We start from the raw sequence: 16,978 nt of genomic DNA on the forward strand, positions 1-16,978 counted from the left end.
CACAGTGAACGACGACGCCCCCACCAGGGTAGTGGGCAATTGTAGCAGCTCGCCTGACCTAACAATAGCTAGCGCGGGTCTGATAAATAGCATAACGTGGCGACCTATGCTATCGCTTGCATCAGACCACTTGCCCATTATCGTCTCGATCGAGAGACCTGCCGATTTCGTTTCCGCGAATCACCGGTCCTATTTTAACTTTATAAAAGCTAATTGGGCCGGCTTCACGGAATTCACCGAGGACACCTTCGCCGCTCTTCCCATCCCCACTGATGTGCGCGTAAGCGAACGCGCATTCCGCAAGGTGCTCACAGCTGCTGCGGCTCGCTTCATCCCAGCTGGATGTTATAAGGACATCCGTCCCCACTTCCCAGCAGAAGCAGCCAGTTTAGCAAACGAGCGTGACCACCTACGCCAGGCCGATCCCGGGGATCCCCGCATAAGGGATCTCAATTTGGAGATCCGGCAACTGGTAAATCAACATAAGCGGGCTAAATGGGTTGAGCACCTGAAGACTTGTAACCTCACCTCCGGAGTGAGTAAGCTCTGGTCCACCGTTAGGTCCCTGTCGAACCCGACGAAACACAACGACAAGGTGGCTATCACCTTCAACGGTTGTACTTCGTCGGACCCGAAGAGATGCGCGAGCTATTTTAGCCGGCTGTTTACACTGCATCCTCCGGGCGACAGAACCAAACGTCGTGTTACCAGAAGGCTGCACAAACTGACGAACGACAGTGCGCCACTTACTTTCTCCGGTGATGAGGTTCAGGGGGCCATCAACAAGTCGAAATCATCGAAAGCCATTGGCCCTGACGGACTTAACGCGCTGATGCTGAAGCATCTGGGACCCCTGGGAGTAGGATACCTCACAAGGGTCTTCAATTTGTCTCTGGCCACTCTCATCATCCCTGACAAGTGGAAAGCAGGGAGAGTGGTCCCACTATTGAAACCTGGGAAACCCGCCAACCAAGGGGAGTCTTATCGTCCGATAACTCTCCTTTCCCCAGTAGTGAAGACACTTGAAGCCCTCCTACTCCCACTCTTCACGACCCACCTGGCCCCAGCCCCACATCAGCACGGATTCCGACGAGTGCACAGCACCACCACGGCACTCACCGCCATAAACGCCCAGATAAATCGCGGGCTTAACCAAAACCGCCCCTGCGAGAGGACTGTCCTAGTAGCGTTGGACCTAAAGAAGGCTTTCGATACAGTCAGCCATTCCACGCTACTAGATGATATTTATCAGTCGACACTCCCGCCAGGGCTGAAGAGGTGGTCCGCGAACTACCTGAGCGGTCGGCACTCGTCTGTGATTTTTCGAGATCAAATGTCAAAGCAGAGGAAGATTAAGCAAGGGTGGTGTCCTTTCACCCTTGCTTTTTAACTTCTACATCTCGAAGCTCCCCCAACCACCAGCGGGAGTTTCCCTGATCTCATACGCTGACGACTGCACGATAATGGCGTCGGGCAATGACATCGATGGCCTGTGTTCCAAAGTGAACAACTACCTCACCGACCTTTCTCGCTTTTTCACTGCGAGGAATCTCCAACTTTCCCCCACTAAGTCCACGGCGACCTTTTTCACCACCTGGACAAAGGAGGTCAAGCTGTCCCTTAAGGTAAAAGTCGACGACACATCAATTCCGACTGTGAATAACCCCAAAATTTTGGGTGTAACCTTTGACAGCTTGCTCTCCTTCTCTGCGCACACAACCGCAATTGCCACTAAAGTCCAAAATCGCAACAAGGTCCTCAAATCGCTGGCCGGCAGCACTTGGGGCAAGGACAAAGAACTGTTGCTTTCGACATTTAAGGCAATCGGCCGGCCGGTTCTAAACTATGCTGCGCCTGTCTGGTCGCCAGGTACTAGTGATTCGCAGTGGATAAAGCTTCAGACATGTCAGAATACCGCCATTCGGACAGCGACCGGGTGCCTCCTGATGTCACCCATACAACACCTGCACAACGAGGCACAAATGCTCCCAGTCGCGGAGCACAACAAATTGCTCAGCAAGCAGTTCCTGCTGGGGTGTTACCGCAGGTTTCACCCCTGCAGACACCTGCTTGAGCCTGAGCCGCCTCCCAGGCACGTCAGGAGACACCTCCTCAACTACGCTGACGAACTCCAGGACAAAACTGACCGAAACCTACTGGACCGGACAGTATTTAGACAGTCAATAAATGACATTCACCGGGAGACCGTTACCACCTTCATGAACTCCCGTCCTGTGAATGCCGTAATCGGAGTCCAACCACCACCCATTGCAGATGAAGAGCTCCAGCTTCCCCGTGAGACTCGTGTAACATTGGCACAATTGCGTTCTGGATATTGTAGCAGGTTAAACTCCTACTTATCCAGAATTGACCCCGACATACCAAACACATGTCCGGCATGTGAAGGTACCCCGCACGACACTAACCACCTCTTCACATGCCCCCTTAATCAGACTCATCTAACCCCCCTCTCCCTCTGGACCCAACCCATCGAAACAGCATGTTTCCTGGGCCTACCCCTAGATGAGCTAGACGAAGACGACAGATGATATACCTACACTGACAGGGCTAACTATGCTGTTAAAACAACAACAACAAGTAACAACTTTCTATAGTATTTGGTGTTTCATGCACGGAGATTCGAACTTGCATACTTCCGAATGGTAGTTACGCACTAATCGTTCAGCTATGGCGTCGTTTAATTAAGCAACAATTTAAATTCTGGTAAGACTTAGTCAAGACGAAGGTGACTTCGAAAATGCTAACAACACCATTTACATGTATTTTATTTTGCAATTAGGTGCCTTTCATGTCAATATGACCGGCTTCTTATTATTGCATTGTTTGTTTGTTTACATTCTCATTGAAATTTCTACACTGAAACAAACACTTTGCAAACACGAAGTAGGCGTAAATGGGGTTGTTGCTTTACCGAAGTCACCTTCTATGAATTCGCCATGAGCTGAGTTTTTAGTACTTTATCCATGGGTAACTTTTTTCTTAAGTGGCAATATTGTTATTTTTCGATCAGGAAAGAATTCGCTTAATAACACAATATTGCAGAAAGAGTATAACGGGAGTCAAGTACACATTTTGTTTGGAAATTCTTATCTGAGCGCAGTTTATACAAGTAATAAGAACTCCACTGCATGAAAATGACTATCGGAACAAGTGCTTTGCGTACGCAGCTAATGGCGCTTGCAAACTTCTCTGGGACGCACAAAGAGCAGGCAGACAAATACCGGCAATTGTTAGTGATGGTGCTCAATAACATCGGTAGTGAGCTGGTGGACACTCTAAAGCTCTTCGTGGAAGCTATAGTCAACGAGCATGTCAGCTTGGTAATTTCGAGACAAATTCTAAATGACGTTAGCAACTCTTTGTGTAAATTGTCCGATGATATTTCGCGACAAGTTTCTCACTTTACGTTGGAGAAAGTGCAACCGCGTGTGATATCCTTTGAAGAGCAAGTGGCTGGTATACGGCAGCATTTAGCTGATATATATGAGCGTAATCAGCAATGGCGTGATGCAGCGAATGTATTAGTCGGCATACCACTGGAGACGGGCCAAAAGCAATACCCGGTGGGTTACAAGCTCAAGACATACTTAAAAATAGCCAGCCTGTTTTTGAAGGATGATGATTCTGCGCAAGCTGAGTTTTACATAAATCGCGCCTCCTTGTTACAAACAGAGACGACTGATGAAGAGTTGCAGGTAAAAAATAGTTTAAGTTTTGTCCAGAATTTTGATAATGCATTTAAATATACTTCTCTGTAGGTGCTTTATAAAAAGTGCTACGCCCATGTGCTCGATTATCGTCGTAAATTTATTGAGGCAGCACAACGTTATAATGAATTATCCTATCGCAAGACCATGAGTGAGAGCGATCGCATGGACGCGTTAAGGAGTGCTCTTATCTGCACTGTACTAGCTTCCGCTGGTCAACAACGTTCTCGGATGCTGGCAACACTTTTCAAAGACGAACGTTGCCAACAATTGCCAGCGTATGCTATACTTGAAAAAATGTATTTAGATCGAATTATAAGACGCTCGGAGCTTAAGGAATTTGAAGCGCTATTGCAACCGCATCAAAAAGCAATTACAGTTGATGGGTCATCCATACTAGATCGCGCTGTATTTGAACATAACTTGCTTTCCGCTAGTAAATTATATAATAATATTACATTCGAGGAATTGGGCGCATTACTTGATATACCGGCTGCGAAAGCTGAAAATATTGCCTCCCAGATGATTACCGAGGAGCGAATGAATGGACACATAGATCAAATTTCGGGGCTTGTACATTTTGAAAGCCGAGAGGTGCTACCACAGTGGGATCGACAAATACAATCATTGTGCTATCAAGTAAATTCTATTATTGAGAAGATCGCAGCGGCCGAGCCGAACTGGATGACCAATACATTGGATACCTTGAACTGATTCGATTAGCTTGCTAAAATTTGTTGGTTTTTGAATTTAAACAGCTTACATAAGCTTGCAGCGTTTGTGACATTAAATTTAATAAACATTACAAACCTTTTCTAAAAAGTCAATTTTTTTTTACATTTTTCCACAGGATTTAAGTATGTATATTGATAATTATAGTACGTGAGATGTAACTAATTGACTAACAGTTGTAAGTTGTAAGAACTCTCTAAATTTCTGGAAAATAACGATAATTAAATGACATTTTACGTATATCGCTGAAATTGAAGACACTGACAGCAGATGAAATAAGTTCCAACAGCTTACAAAAATTTAAAAGCCAGCTATACTACCACTGCAAATCGCAACTGATATGTAAGTCCTTGAAGACCAAGCCTGGTTTAACAACAATAATGGGATATACACCTTTTAAACCGTTAGCACAGTTTCCTCTTATTTTGGTTTGAAGCCTTCAAAACTTCACATACAAGTTAATTTTTGTGCATAACTCACTAGTTGAATTATCTACTACTGCTATTTGCGCCCTATTAACATTCTAACTTCTCTTGATTTTTTTTAATGCTATCCATCTACAGTTTTATATACTAAGGTTGTAAAAATGTATCAAATTATAAAATATGTACGAAAATTTTAATTTCCTGAATGTATTATAGGTCTGGTAAGACTGTAAATAAAAAATAGCATAAAATATTCCCCATAATTGTTTGGGGCACGAAATTACGAAAACACATTTTAATAGAGAGAATTTTTGTGTTACGAAGTCCTTTTTATAACGAATATTTTTTTTAATCTGTGTGAGCGAGGGGGATATTGAAATCCTTTCCGATAGTCAAGCCGCGATCAAAACTCTGACGACGCCATGATGCAGATCCAAACCAGTCAATTCCTGTAAGGAGGAGATTAAATCTCATTGGGTGTGTAGGTAATATTTCTCTGATCTTGGTTCCAGAGCATAGGAACATAAAGAGAAATTAAATTGCTGATGAGCTTGCCAGAAAGGGGGCTGAATTGGCCCCAAAGACCTCCTACCCGGTCATCGGCATCCCCCTGACAGTTGTTAAAGGGGAACTGCACAAAGTATTTCTCAGGAAAGCGCGGAAAAGATGGAGTTCCATTTCTTCATGCGCTATTTCGAAAACCCTTTGGCCCTAATACAAAATACGAAGGAACTCCGAACTCGTAGTTGTGTTTACCGGTCATTGGAGATCGGCACACACACGGAAAAACTAGGTTTACCATATAACACCCATTGCAGAAGCTGTAGGGCCTTTCAAAGGAGGAGACTTTCTATGCAAATATCCGGGTTTGGCTGCTAGACGATTAAAGTGCTCCTTTCTTCGACAGCCTAGAGCAGTGTACCAACCTAAATCGCACCAATCTTCTCGTTCCCACTACAGTAGGTTATACGTAACCGGAACGACCCGGATTTATATCCGGCCGAGGACTGTCATTTCAGCAGCATTCCACGTGTATGGGGAATGTTTATGCTGCTATAGCAACAACAACACTAATCTGCTCCCTTACATCAACAGCTCTGGGTGGCTGGAGATATCTGCCTGTTGGAGGTCTCATAATGGTTTCAAAACGGCGCTTTAGTGATCCTTGGAGCGTGCTAGAATGGTATTTTAACCATTTCACCAACCTACCTACCTACCTTTCATTATAAAAAGGAGCGCCATCTGATAGCACGAATTTACAAATAAATTTTGCAGCTGCCTTTACTCTAATTCACTTGGCTTCCTTGCTTGGTGTGTGGCGTGTGTTTTTTGTATATACGTGCACTGATTTATTCAGAACAAACAACAAAAAACTCTTTTAATATTTTCATTTATTTAATATTGACCAGCCGGTGGCTGGATATAATTCTGATGTTCTTGTGGATACTTAAAAGGTTTCCAATTTGCAAAATAAGTACATCCACTTTTTGTTCGATAATTCACACTTATTACACGGCTAAATATTGTGTGGATGCATTTCAAAATTTCTATTACTAAGTTGAGTTTTAATAATTTTTATAAATTTATGTACATTTTAACAATTCAAAAATATGCTATTAAATTAAATATACAAAACATAGTTTGAACACCGACGTGCTGTTTTATATTATTAAAAAAAACCTAAAGAAAGTATATATTGTGCTGCCGCTTTCTTTTTTCTTATATTTATGAATTGTGAACGGACACGCAAACAATCCCTCGAAATATAAATTTAGTTTCTCATTAAATATTTCATCTTTAATAAAGCAAATGTACATAATATACTAAATTAAAACAACTTGCGTAAATATATGAAGTATTGATGACAAAGCAATAAAGAAGAAATATCCGCTCATTCTGTGTTTGCTTAATTATTTACAGTTTTACTAAGGGCTTAAGCTTCGTTGCGTATTGTAGATGGGGATGTATGATAAATCATATATGTACATGAGCTGCAAGAAAACTCTTGAACAGTTTCTTTTGTGGCTTAACAAGTGCGGTATCATCCCTGCGTATTCGATGCTGTCGTCTCCTCATTCAGTTCTAATTGTGCCAAAGTACGTACCACAGTACCGCGATTCATCGGTGTCAGACCTTGGCATATGCTCACCACAGCATCTAAAGCAACATGCGGGCAATCCTATAATAATCAGAAAATTAAATTGAATAAAACTACAGAATGGCGGAAATATGAATTAATACATACCTCCAGCATTTCTGTAATTCTCGAGATAATCGCATCTTGCTTTACGGCGTTTATGTTCTTTGTAACAACGGAGTCAGGTCCTTTCTGCTCTTCATACCAATGCACCATCTCTTCGTTTTTATCCCAGATATACGACTATAAAATAAAAAGCAAATTAATGCAAAAGTCAGGTTGTTTCAATAGATAAACTCACATCTGTGGCACCTCGATCTTCTACCAACCAGCGACGCAACATTTGTTTGGCTTGCCCCACCGAAAGACTTTCTTGTGCCTTTATCAATTTTTTAATAAGAGCATCTTCCAGAAGCAGACGACGCAGACGCCAGTAGAGTAAGCGTCGAGAATCTCGCCATGGTACAATCTCGCTAATACATTCCTTCTCCAACATACGCTCTGGCGTGTCGTGAAGATCTGCAAAGTGTACTGCTACCGTATGGTACACGTGCATCAGTTGAGAGATGCGTGTCTTCAACTTTTCCTCAACTAGTGCGGCATTGATCTTATCCCCAGCAGCATTCAGTTGTTCCAACTCTTGTTTGAGCTACAAATTATTCAAATGAATGCGTAAGTACACACATACATACATAACTGTAGATTTAAACTTACCGCTATAGTCGTCGTATCCAGACGATGTATTGTCTTCAACAGATCCTTCTCTTTGTACTTGATTTCAACAATACCCTCTGGCTCCAATACGCCACCGCGTGCCTCTGGGTCTGCATACGTTTCCATATAGCGTGGATTAATTAGCGAATCCAAGACGGCCCAAGCGCCTCCACGCAGTTCAGCATTTGGCGGCAGGTAGATAATGATTGGCTTTTTGTATTCGCGCAAGCCGTCCACAATATAAGCGCCAAATTTAATTATCTGTTCGTACATGTCCTTCATGCCGCCAGAGAACCCACGCCAATTCGCAAATATTATCAGCGGTAACTCCTCACGTCCAAAATCTTTGATGGCTTGAGCTGTTTTATAAGAAGAATCTGGATACCAGACCTGCCCAGCTTGTTGAAGTGTCTAAAATAAAAGAGTTCTATAACGTATTGAATTGATTTAAAGGTCTTAAAACCTACTTTGGCTTCAGAGTCTAAATTAGCAGGATCAGCGGGTAATTCGACTTCAACAGTGCGAGTTTCAACAGCAATAACGCCTACTGGTACGCCACCTAGGCGAGCACGTCCTGTCACAACGGTTTTCGCCCAAGAATTCATGATTTCTGCCCAGCTATCACGATCGAAGAAACCATTTTCCCATTCATTTGAATTGGCTGTGAATATGAGAAGAGAATTATTAGGTTCGAAGTGATTAAAAAAAGCTTAAAAATATTCTTTCATAAAAATGTAAGCACTCAATTTATTTAAATATTCATAAAATATAGAAAAATATGACATCTAATTACCAGGATTTACTCGCCCAGCTAGCATCCATCTAGGATCATATGGGGATTTCGTTGGCATAAAATCTACTGAGCGATCGATGCGATCATTCGGCAGCACAATCGGTACATCACAACCGATGTACGCTGGAATGTATGAAAGCCATTGAAGAAGAGTATACACACCGTCGAGATCCAAAGCTGTTGGGTTAAAGAAAAAGAATTGTACAATTGTTATTCACACGCATAACTAAGTATTAACAAACCTTCAGTCTTATGTGTGACACCATTGTTGTACATAATTTGTACACCACCCAATTGGTTATTAGAGGCATAAACCTTGCGGCCAAGTAGCTGTAGTTTAACAAATGGCGTTGATTAGCACATTTTTGCCTACACAAATGAATCAGTTTTCTGCTCACCTTGTTCAGTGCTGCATAACCCGTTAGAATGATGTGCGAATTGTCGATCTGTATGACACGCTGGCCCAGACGCACCACATACGAACCTATACCAATGGTACGGCAAGTCACCATAGACATGGTGACAATTTCGTTATACGCCTGCGACGTTTCACCGGCAATTAAACCGGCATAGCGCAAGTTCTCTACACCCAAACCATCTTCCTTGCCAATGATGTCGGTAATCTTATAGCGTGGCTCACCCTCATCTTCGATAAGTATAGCACGAACTGAATTCAAACTTGCCACTTTGCTGTAGTCTTCCGTGGTTAAATAGAGATATTTGAAACCCTTGTCTGGCTCTTCGGGATCCTCCCATGCTACCTTAAACATTGATTTCACCTCTTCGGCAAGACCGATACGCGCTCCACTATTCACCGAAATATATATCTTTATTTTGAGGAAAATATATGAATGGTTAAAATACTTTTACAAATAAATCAATATATTTGAAATACTACTAACCCTAGGCACTTTTCTGCTGCGTGCCAACTGCGAGGCTTTATTGAAGAGAACGTCTTCTTTGATGCCGAAAGAGCCAATCAAAAATGTCAGGTCATTGGCAATTACAATCATTTCGCGCCCTTCGGGGTACTCTGGAGTGGCTAGCACAATGCGCCATGCAACCATACCACACTGTGTTTAGAAATGAAGCAGTATGAAAAAATATTATATCAGAAAAAATCTAAAGATAAGCAATGCCTACATTATTCTCGCCAGGCAAGCGCTGCATCTCAATGAGATTATCATCATCTAATACCAGTTCTACACATTCGATCAAAATTTTTTCAGGTATTCTTATGTCTACGGTGGGACGTGCTTTCGAGAACTCCTTCCAGTGGCGTTCTGTCATTTGACGGAACATATCCGGTATGTCGTAGACATAAGTTGTGCCATTTTGTTGGGCCTGGAAACGTTTCTGTTGCAGAAAATCTTTTGTCATGTAAGGCGTTGATATTGGATGGCCATGCAGTGAGCCTAGTTTCTCTCCATACGCCTTGAATTTGATCTAAAAGCACATATTACGTTTAATGAGGGTTTCAGCAATAAGCGTTTGTGTGTGCTACTTACGATTCCCGTCTCTGGGTCTGTGACTTCCGTGTACATAGCGATATCTAAGAAGTAACCCGAATCATTGGCAATACACAACCGTATGGCTTGAGTCGGCGCTTGCGGGGATTGACGAATGAGCATTTTCAGCTCCGCTTGTAGCACGCGCAACTTCCATAGACGCGGGCCGTAGCGCATTATCATTTTCGTAACGGATTCTTCAATCTTCGCTGGATCCATTATTACTGTTGGCACGAAGTTTAGGAAAATATGATTACAATCAGTGCGCTTGGCATGCGGATGTGAGAAGGCCACTTCCAATTCGTCCATTGACTCTAGCAATACACGCTCGCCTTCGTTTTGTAAATATTCGAAAGAAGCTTCCTTAGTGATAAGATCCGAATGCCGGATAATGGACCGTATGAAGAAACGATAGTCGGTGACCTCCGGACTCTTCGAACCCTTAGCCTTGCCCAGATAGAGATGCATTTTTTGATTTGCTGTTGGTAAGGCCTCCAATTCATATGATTTCATACGATTCAATTCGAGTTGGAAAGCACAAGCTGGCTCCAGGTGTCGGTATATTCTATCCTCTTCGAAGTTGTCGCGCGCACGGTATGTAAAGAATTTCGGGAATTGGCGTCTAGAATAATTATGGATTGGTCAGTCAATTTGTGAAATATTTGGATTATCTAATGAAAATATTTCGCTTACTTTTTCAGCGCTGCAAAGGTAATGCGGCGTATGCGGCGTTGGAACAGTTCATCGCGATGCAGTTTACAGAAATTGCCAAAAATGTGCGCCATTTGTAAATCATCCATATCACCGTTGTCGCGTACTGCAACGCTCACTATGTGAATGGGTTCGGTAGATTTGGCCTCTTCCACAGCGTTTGCGCGGGTAATGGGATCGGAGAGTGAGACATTGATTGAGGTGCTGAGGCGTCCATCGGAAATGGAATCGACGGCCTCGACGGCTTCTAAGATCTAGACAGAGTAAATATGTTCAGAATAGTTCTTAAATTTCATAGTAAAATATTATTATTTAGTTACCTTCGCGCTTACAAAGGCGGGCGATGCGTAGTCCTCCAACAAATCCAAGATTTCATCCGAATACATCTCGAAATGTTCGAATGAGTCGAACGCGGACATGCAGCCGGTACGCATGAAGGACGAACCGAGCACTTTCGTGGCAGGCTCACCGCCGTCTTGCACCATGCGTGGGAATAGTCTATATGAGAAATATAAAAATATAACAATTTCGAAGACACAACATTGGAATTTTATGAATGTAACCAAGTGCGATTTTAATTACCTGTTGGGGTGAGCGGTGGGAAGTAAAAATTGGAAGTGCACAATTGGCAGACCACCAGACAATTCCAAATGCTGCAAGCAAGTAAGCTCGTAAGATGTATAGGCGCGTCTTACGTAAACTTCCAGCGCAGCATTGCAAACTTGACGATTTGTGTGATAGAAGAAATCGTGTAAAATATCAAATATCGACGTCTCAGACAATATGAGACGTTGCAGGTTCTCCGGATGGAAGTCATGGCCATACATATCAACCGCAGATAAAAAGATGGATTCCATTTGGTTGTGACGCAGTTCATATGCTGGTTGATGGGCGGCAATCAGCACTTGGCGACAACGCAATGCGACGCGTGAATGTTCAGCACGATTTAGCGATGTTAGTTCGCTCAGGGTATTTGCGAGCTCATCAGTGAGACCAGGTTCAAACGACCACAAATGATCAATAAGCAATGTCACCAGTAAATTCTTCTTCGAAACTTGGGCATGGGAAAAGATGGTATTGACTACCTTTTGCATATCGTCCTTGCTGTTTTCGCGCACCAAAGCCACGCACTTGTCATAGCTGCCATGTTGGAACTGAGACTCGACTTCATAATATTGGCGCAATAGCTCGTGCACGACGGCCTTCATGCGTCCCCGAATGCCATTGCGATAGCGTTGCACCAGCTGTACAATACTCTGTGTGGTTAGGAAGAACACGTCACGGTCGGTGCGTTTCTGTAGCGTAGCAGCATGGCTGTCTATGACCGCCGCTATTTGTTGCGATGGGAATTGTGCTAAAACACTTGTTATGTTGCGCTCATACAACGTCATCAATTTGCGTATCTTTTTCTCTACAGACACGGGTATACGACCTGATATAGAGGCGATCACCTCTTGTAATTCGAGCAGCGGTAATGAAGCATCGCGCAAGCTTGTCATGAATTTTTCGATGACGTCACGTAAACGTTGTGCGTTATACGGCTCGGGTAGGCAGTAACCGGCCAATGTATTCTCCAAAATTGCTTTGAACATATTGTGCGTACGATTGAGCTTCTCAGGCACCTGTAGATTGTCGGATTGCGGGAAGGGGTTTTTATAAGGCTGTGCTTTTGTTACCAATGATGGGTCATCTAATTCCAAGTGCCCCAGAAGTGAACCAGCTTCCAGTACTGCACCAGGACGACGTAGGAATGACACAGTGCCTGCTTCTTGAGAAGTGAGTGTCATTACCATTTTCATTACCTCTATCTCAGCATAGGCTTGTCCCTTGGAAACATGCGCACCATCTTCTATCAATAAATTAATTAATTTACCGGTGGATGGACTGCGCAAAAGAGAGGGATCGTTTTCCTTTTCGAAGACACAGGTTTGATTACCAATTATTAGACGATATCGATCTACTTCTTCTTTCATGTAAGTCGTATACGAGGCGCCTTCGAGTGAAATCAAGAGACCACCGTCAGACAGACGATGGATATCAACTTCTTTGTAGGAATTATTCATGAGTAGGAAGTAAGAGTTTGAACCGCTTTTTGCGGTCTGCACCTTGTAACGCAGCCCGCCGTTGATTAGCTCTACGTCGACTACATTTGTTAGCGTGTTGGCTGCTTGAATCTGGCCTTTTTCAAGTGAAGTTTGGAAGCTTGAGAAGGCCTCATTGATTTGGCGATCAGCGATGTGCAAAGCACCACAAACAACACCCAAAAGTATATCGGGTTTATCCGATTGTACACGTTCTGCAATCAATGCATCCAACCAAGCAGTATCAATGCTGTTGTCTAGAAAACTGTTGGTTTCCAGCAGTGTTATTAGATATTCAACGGTGGTGCGGAAATCACCACGAATGGAAAGCTCCTTCAGGGCAATAACAAGATTTTCTCTAGCCTGTGTTCGGTTTTCTCCCCAAGAGAAACAGTGACCAAACTGTGAATCGGCATATTCGTGCAAACCACCCGAGGCAGCGACACTGAAGTAGCCCCACACATTCTTACTGGAACGGAAATTCAACTCCTGCACCGTACCTGAACTCGGCTTAAAACCTTCATCTGGATTTTCCGATGTAATACGTGCAGCAATTACATGTCCTGATGGTTGTGGCTTATTCACAGGCGTTTCAAAATCTATCACCGACGAGCCCCATGGTGATTCACCATATAGAAGACGAATATCTTTCAAACGATAAAGGGGTACACCCATACCGATTTGCAATTGCGCAGCAGGCAAATTTACATCTGATACCATTTCTGTACAAGGATGCTCCACTTGCAAACGCGGATTCAATTCTAGGAAATAGTATTGCCCGTCTGGTTCGTATAAATATTCCACAGTACCAGCACTTACGTAGCCCACCATTTTCGCTAGACGAACAGCGGATTTCTCCATATCCTCAAATACTTCGGGCTGTGCAATAATCGCTGGTGCCTCCTCGATAATCTTTTGATGGCGACGTTGTATGGAGCAATCACGTCCAAACAAACTTATCGCATTGCCATACTGATCGGCAAGCAATTGCACCTCAAGATGGCGGGCGCCGCGCGCAAGTTTCATCACAAATATGGGTGAGCCGGGTACCTCAGATTGCACTTGACGGAAAAGTGCGGGGAATTCCTCGGCAATATCTACACGACGTATACCTTTACCACCACCACCTTCGGAGGCTTTAATCATGACTGGGAAGCCTGAGAGGGTAAAATTAGAAAAATAAAATTAGTTTATAGTAAAGAAAAATATAAAGACATATACATACATACATACTTATGTAATATCATAGACTGAATAAATGGAATATATGTATATATGTAAATAAATATATGAACTCGGATGAATTCTATAATTTACTTTTGAGTGAATATCAGTGCAATCGCTAGAAAATTTCGATGAAATTTACTCGGAAGTGAATTAAATTGCCCGAATAATCAGGTCTGCTCTGCATTTTGATTCTGAAAAACAGTTGGTCTTCCGATTTCGATATATTTTTTTCGTCTCGAAGGTGCTGCCTCCGTATCGTCGATCTCACTCGAAATTGAAAAACCTTACATAAAGGAAGAGCAACTGCTTTGCTGTTTACACTGAATCACAATGCATAACAGACTCATACCACGACAGTCTGTTCTATGCTGCCGATGATAGTAACAATAAGTGGTTCCATTAGTTTAATTCTTACATAAAATTTCAACTTACCAATTTTCTTGGCTGCTGCCAGGCCCTCTTCGGCGTTACTAACGCAACCGCGTTGAAACAATTCACTCGAAATCTTAATTTTCTTGCCAGTGTACTGGGCCTTCAGCTCGGATCCAGACCAGGGCAGGGTTGGTATTTCGGCGGTCTGGGCAACAATTGATGAAGCAACTTTATCACCAAGCGCCCACATAGCACGATCGGGTGGGCCCAGAAAGACAAGACCCTCCTTATTTAACAATTCCGGCAATTTCGGATTCTCGGAAGCATGTCCCCAACCAGCCCAGACAGCCTGAAAAAGTTGCGGAAAAAGGGGTAAATTATTATTAAATTAAACACTTACAATTACATTAATAGCGCAGTTGATTGATAAATTTACTCTGCTGGCGTTGGCCGTGAAATTCTTATATCATAGTAAAAAAAGGCGTGATCAAATAAAGCAAACAAAGCCTCGCTTGGATTACAACAGTAAAATCCGGTTAGTTATGTATACTTATGTATGTGCGAGTATATTAATTACCAGCTAACTCACAGACTAAGTATTCTCAGCTTTTAGTATCATATCTTGTTTTTGTTATTTGTGTTTATTTCATTGCTTATAACCGTGAAATGTCCGACGTGTTTTCGTATGACTTCCAGAAATGTAATAAATGATAATTTTTAAGTGCATTCACTCACCTGAACCTGAGTCCGTAGTGCAATGTCCACGATCAACTCAACGTTGGCGTAGTTATTGTTATTTGCACCACCAGGCACTGGGACATAGTGATCTGCCATCTTGATGTATTCCGCATTGGCTTTCAGATCCTCAGGTGTGACCATCACAACGAAGCGAACAGCACGTTCATTCTTGAACATCTCATAGGACCAACGACGAATCGAGCGCATACATTTTACGGCGGCAATGCCGTTATTGGCAATCAGTACACGATTAATGACGCGCGTACCACCAAACTTTTTGACAAACTCTTCCGGTGTGGCAATATGAAAATCTCGGTCCTGATATCGATCCTGGCCAAGACCAGTGCCACGCGACATACTGGGCCTAAAACCGAAAGACAGACGATTACGCATTATTGACCGAATGTGTCTAGTCTAAATCAGCTATGTAACTAAATGGCTGACAGTCAAAAGGAAACTGAAAATGCAAGTGTAAACAACGAAATGTCTCGCCCAGCAAGGTATACTTAACATTTTGGATGCGTTCACATACATACGCATGTGTGTAGCCGAAGAAGAGTGTAAATGGGTTATTACCGAATTGCTAAACATCATCTGTGGCCAGATGGTCTCATCGCTCGCTAAGGCGCGACAGTGAGGATCGTAACAAACGGAATACAATAAGAGCAAATAAAATAAAAAATATAGTATAATACATATTTTTGTAGGTACGTGTATACCTAACCAGTTTGTTGATACCTTTTTTGTTAAAAAAGAGAGAGAAAATAGCAAGAGACTCATAAATTCGGCAACTCTGTTATTATAAATTTTGTTGACTTTGGCCTACTACTTTTACAAAAACAAATAAGGCATTGTAGTTGCGTCGCAATCAGTTGACCATCAATGGCTTGCTATGTATATGGAAAGCGCCGGAGACAGTCTGAGGATGGTAACCAAAAAATGATGGGAATTAAAAATAAAAATACATATGTAGCTGCTTTTACATGGTAGGCATTATTAATTGTTGAAACACTTAAATAAAATAGTAGGGAGACAGCTGATGAACGCTTCTGACCAATCTGGGCAATGGATTAAGTACAGCCGGTCTGACTCCACCATTTCTAGGATTTTATCGACACTTTCGACGATGGGCCTACCGGAGCGTACATCATCTTTGGCACCCATTTTATCAAAACAAAATATGAATCTTTGGAAACACTGCCTTGCTGATGTATTCAATACATTGAAGCCCATGAAGAGCACCCTTTTTTTTGCTTTGGTCGTAGTAGTACGGAATGTATCGGATGGATATATTAATAAAAATCTACCAATTTGAGTTGGAAACAACTTTTATTGTCTACTGGTGCCAAAGTGAGCTTTCGTCGTTCTAGGAAGGTACTGAGACGCATGTATTTGCATCTCTTTGGCGCCATGAGCTGTAAGAGTTCTTTTAGTTGAGGATGTATGAGAGACGTGTGCTTATGAATCTAGAGTTAAAACAGAATTTCGGAACTGTAGGTTAATTAATATTCTAAAAGAGCACATTAATCATTTATTTAGAGACTACTCCATTTAGTTACACAAATAAATTATATTTAACATTTTTATATATTACAAGGAATTAAAAATAAAGAAAACCATAGAATTCATGTCCAAACGAATAATCATACAAAATCCTTGTCCTTGAAATATTATACATTACTATCTGATCAGTATTGGTGTAGATTCTACTCAGTTTTTTACAAATGTCTGTGAAATTTCTACCATTCGGTTTTCAGAGCTTCCCTTACGTTCGATGGTGTTCCGAAATATTATTGTATTATTTTTATTTTT

General features: G+C 42.3%; 2 protein-coding genes across 6 annotated transcripts in view; one reads left to right on the plus strand and one right to left on the minus strand.

Moving 5' to 3' along the window:
* The first annotated feature begins 3,017 nt into the window (after positions 1–3,017).
* On the plus strand, positions 3,018–4,555 carry LOC128867369 (COP9 signalosome complex subunit 4). The gene is made up of 2 exons (XM_054108525.1): positions 3,018–3,716; positions 3,780–4,555. The coding sequence occupies exons 1-2, from the start codon at positions 3,150–3,152 to the stop codon at positions 4,440–4,442; spliced, it is 1,230 nt and encodes a 409-aa protein (XP_053964500.1). The 5' UTR covers positions 3,018–3,149; the 3' UTR covers positions 4,443–4,555.
* A 1,704-nt stretch (positions 4,556–6,259) lies between these two features.
* The window catches only part of LOC128867368 (acetyl-CoA carboxylase), a 37,507-nt gene continuing 26,788 nt past the window's right edge, over positions 6,260–16,978 (minus strand). For all 5 annotated transcript variants that reach the window (XM_054108523.1, XM_054108521.1, XM_054108522.1 and 2 more), the window contains 16 exons: positions 15,164–15,530; positions 14,489–14,777; positions 11,331–13,986; positions 11,069–11,246; positions 10,731–11,002; positions 10,038–10,659; positions 9,673–9,975; positions 9,432–9,602; positions 8,928–9,356; positions 8,772–8,859; positions 8,530–8,706; positions 8,204–8,397; positions 7,737–8,147; positions 7,324–7,671; positions 7,131–7,265; positions 6,260–7,064 (listed from right to left, as the gene is read on the minus strand). In XM_054108523.1, the coding sequence (XP_053964498.1) occupies positions 6,927–7,064; positions 7,131–7,265; positions 7,324–7,671; positions 7,737–8,147; positions 8,204–8,397; positions 8,530–8,706; positions 8,772–8,859; positions 8,928–9,356; positions 9,432–9,602; positions 9,673–9,975; positions 10,038–10,659; positions 10,731–11,002; positions 11,069–11,246; positions 11,331–13,986; positions 14,489–14,777; positions 15,164–15,530 (6,778 nt within the window). In that variant the 3' untranslated portion in view covers positions 6,260–6,926. The remainder of the gene's footprint in view (positions 7,065–7,130; positions 7,266–7,323; positions 7,672–7,736; positions 8,148–8,203; positions 8,398–8,529; positions 8,707–8,771; positions 8,860–8,927; positions 9,357–9,431; positions 9,603–9,672; positions 9,976–10,037; positions 10,660–10,730; positions 11,003–11,068; positions 11,247–11,330; positions 13,987–14,488; positions 14,778–15,163; positions 15,531–16,978) is intronic.

This window comes from Anastrepha ludens, chromosome 6, assembly GCF_028408465.1.
Source record: "Anastrepha ludens isolate Willacy chromosome 6, idAnaLude1.1, whole genome shotgun sequence".
Taxonomy (NCBI): domain Eukaryota; kingdom Metazoa; phylum Arthropoda; class Insecta; order Diptera; family Tephritidae; genus Anastrepha; species Anastrepha ludens.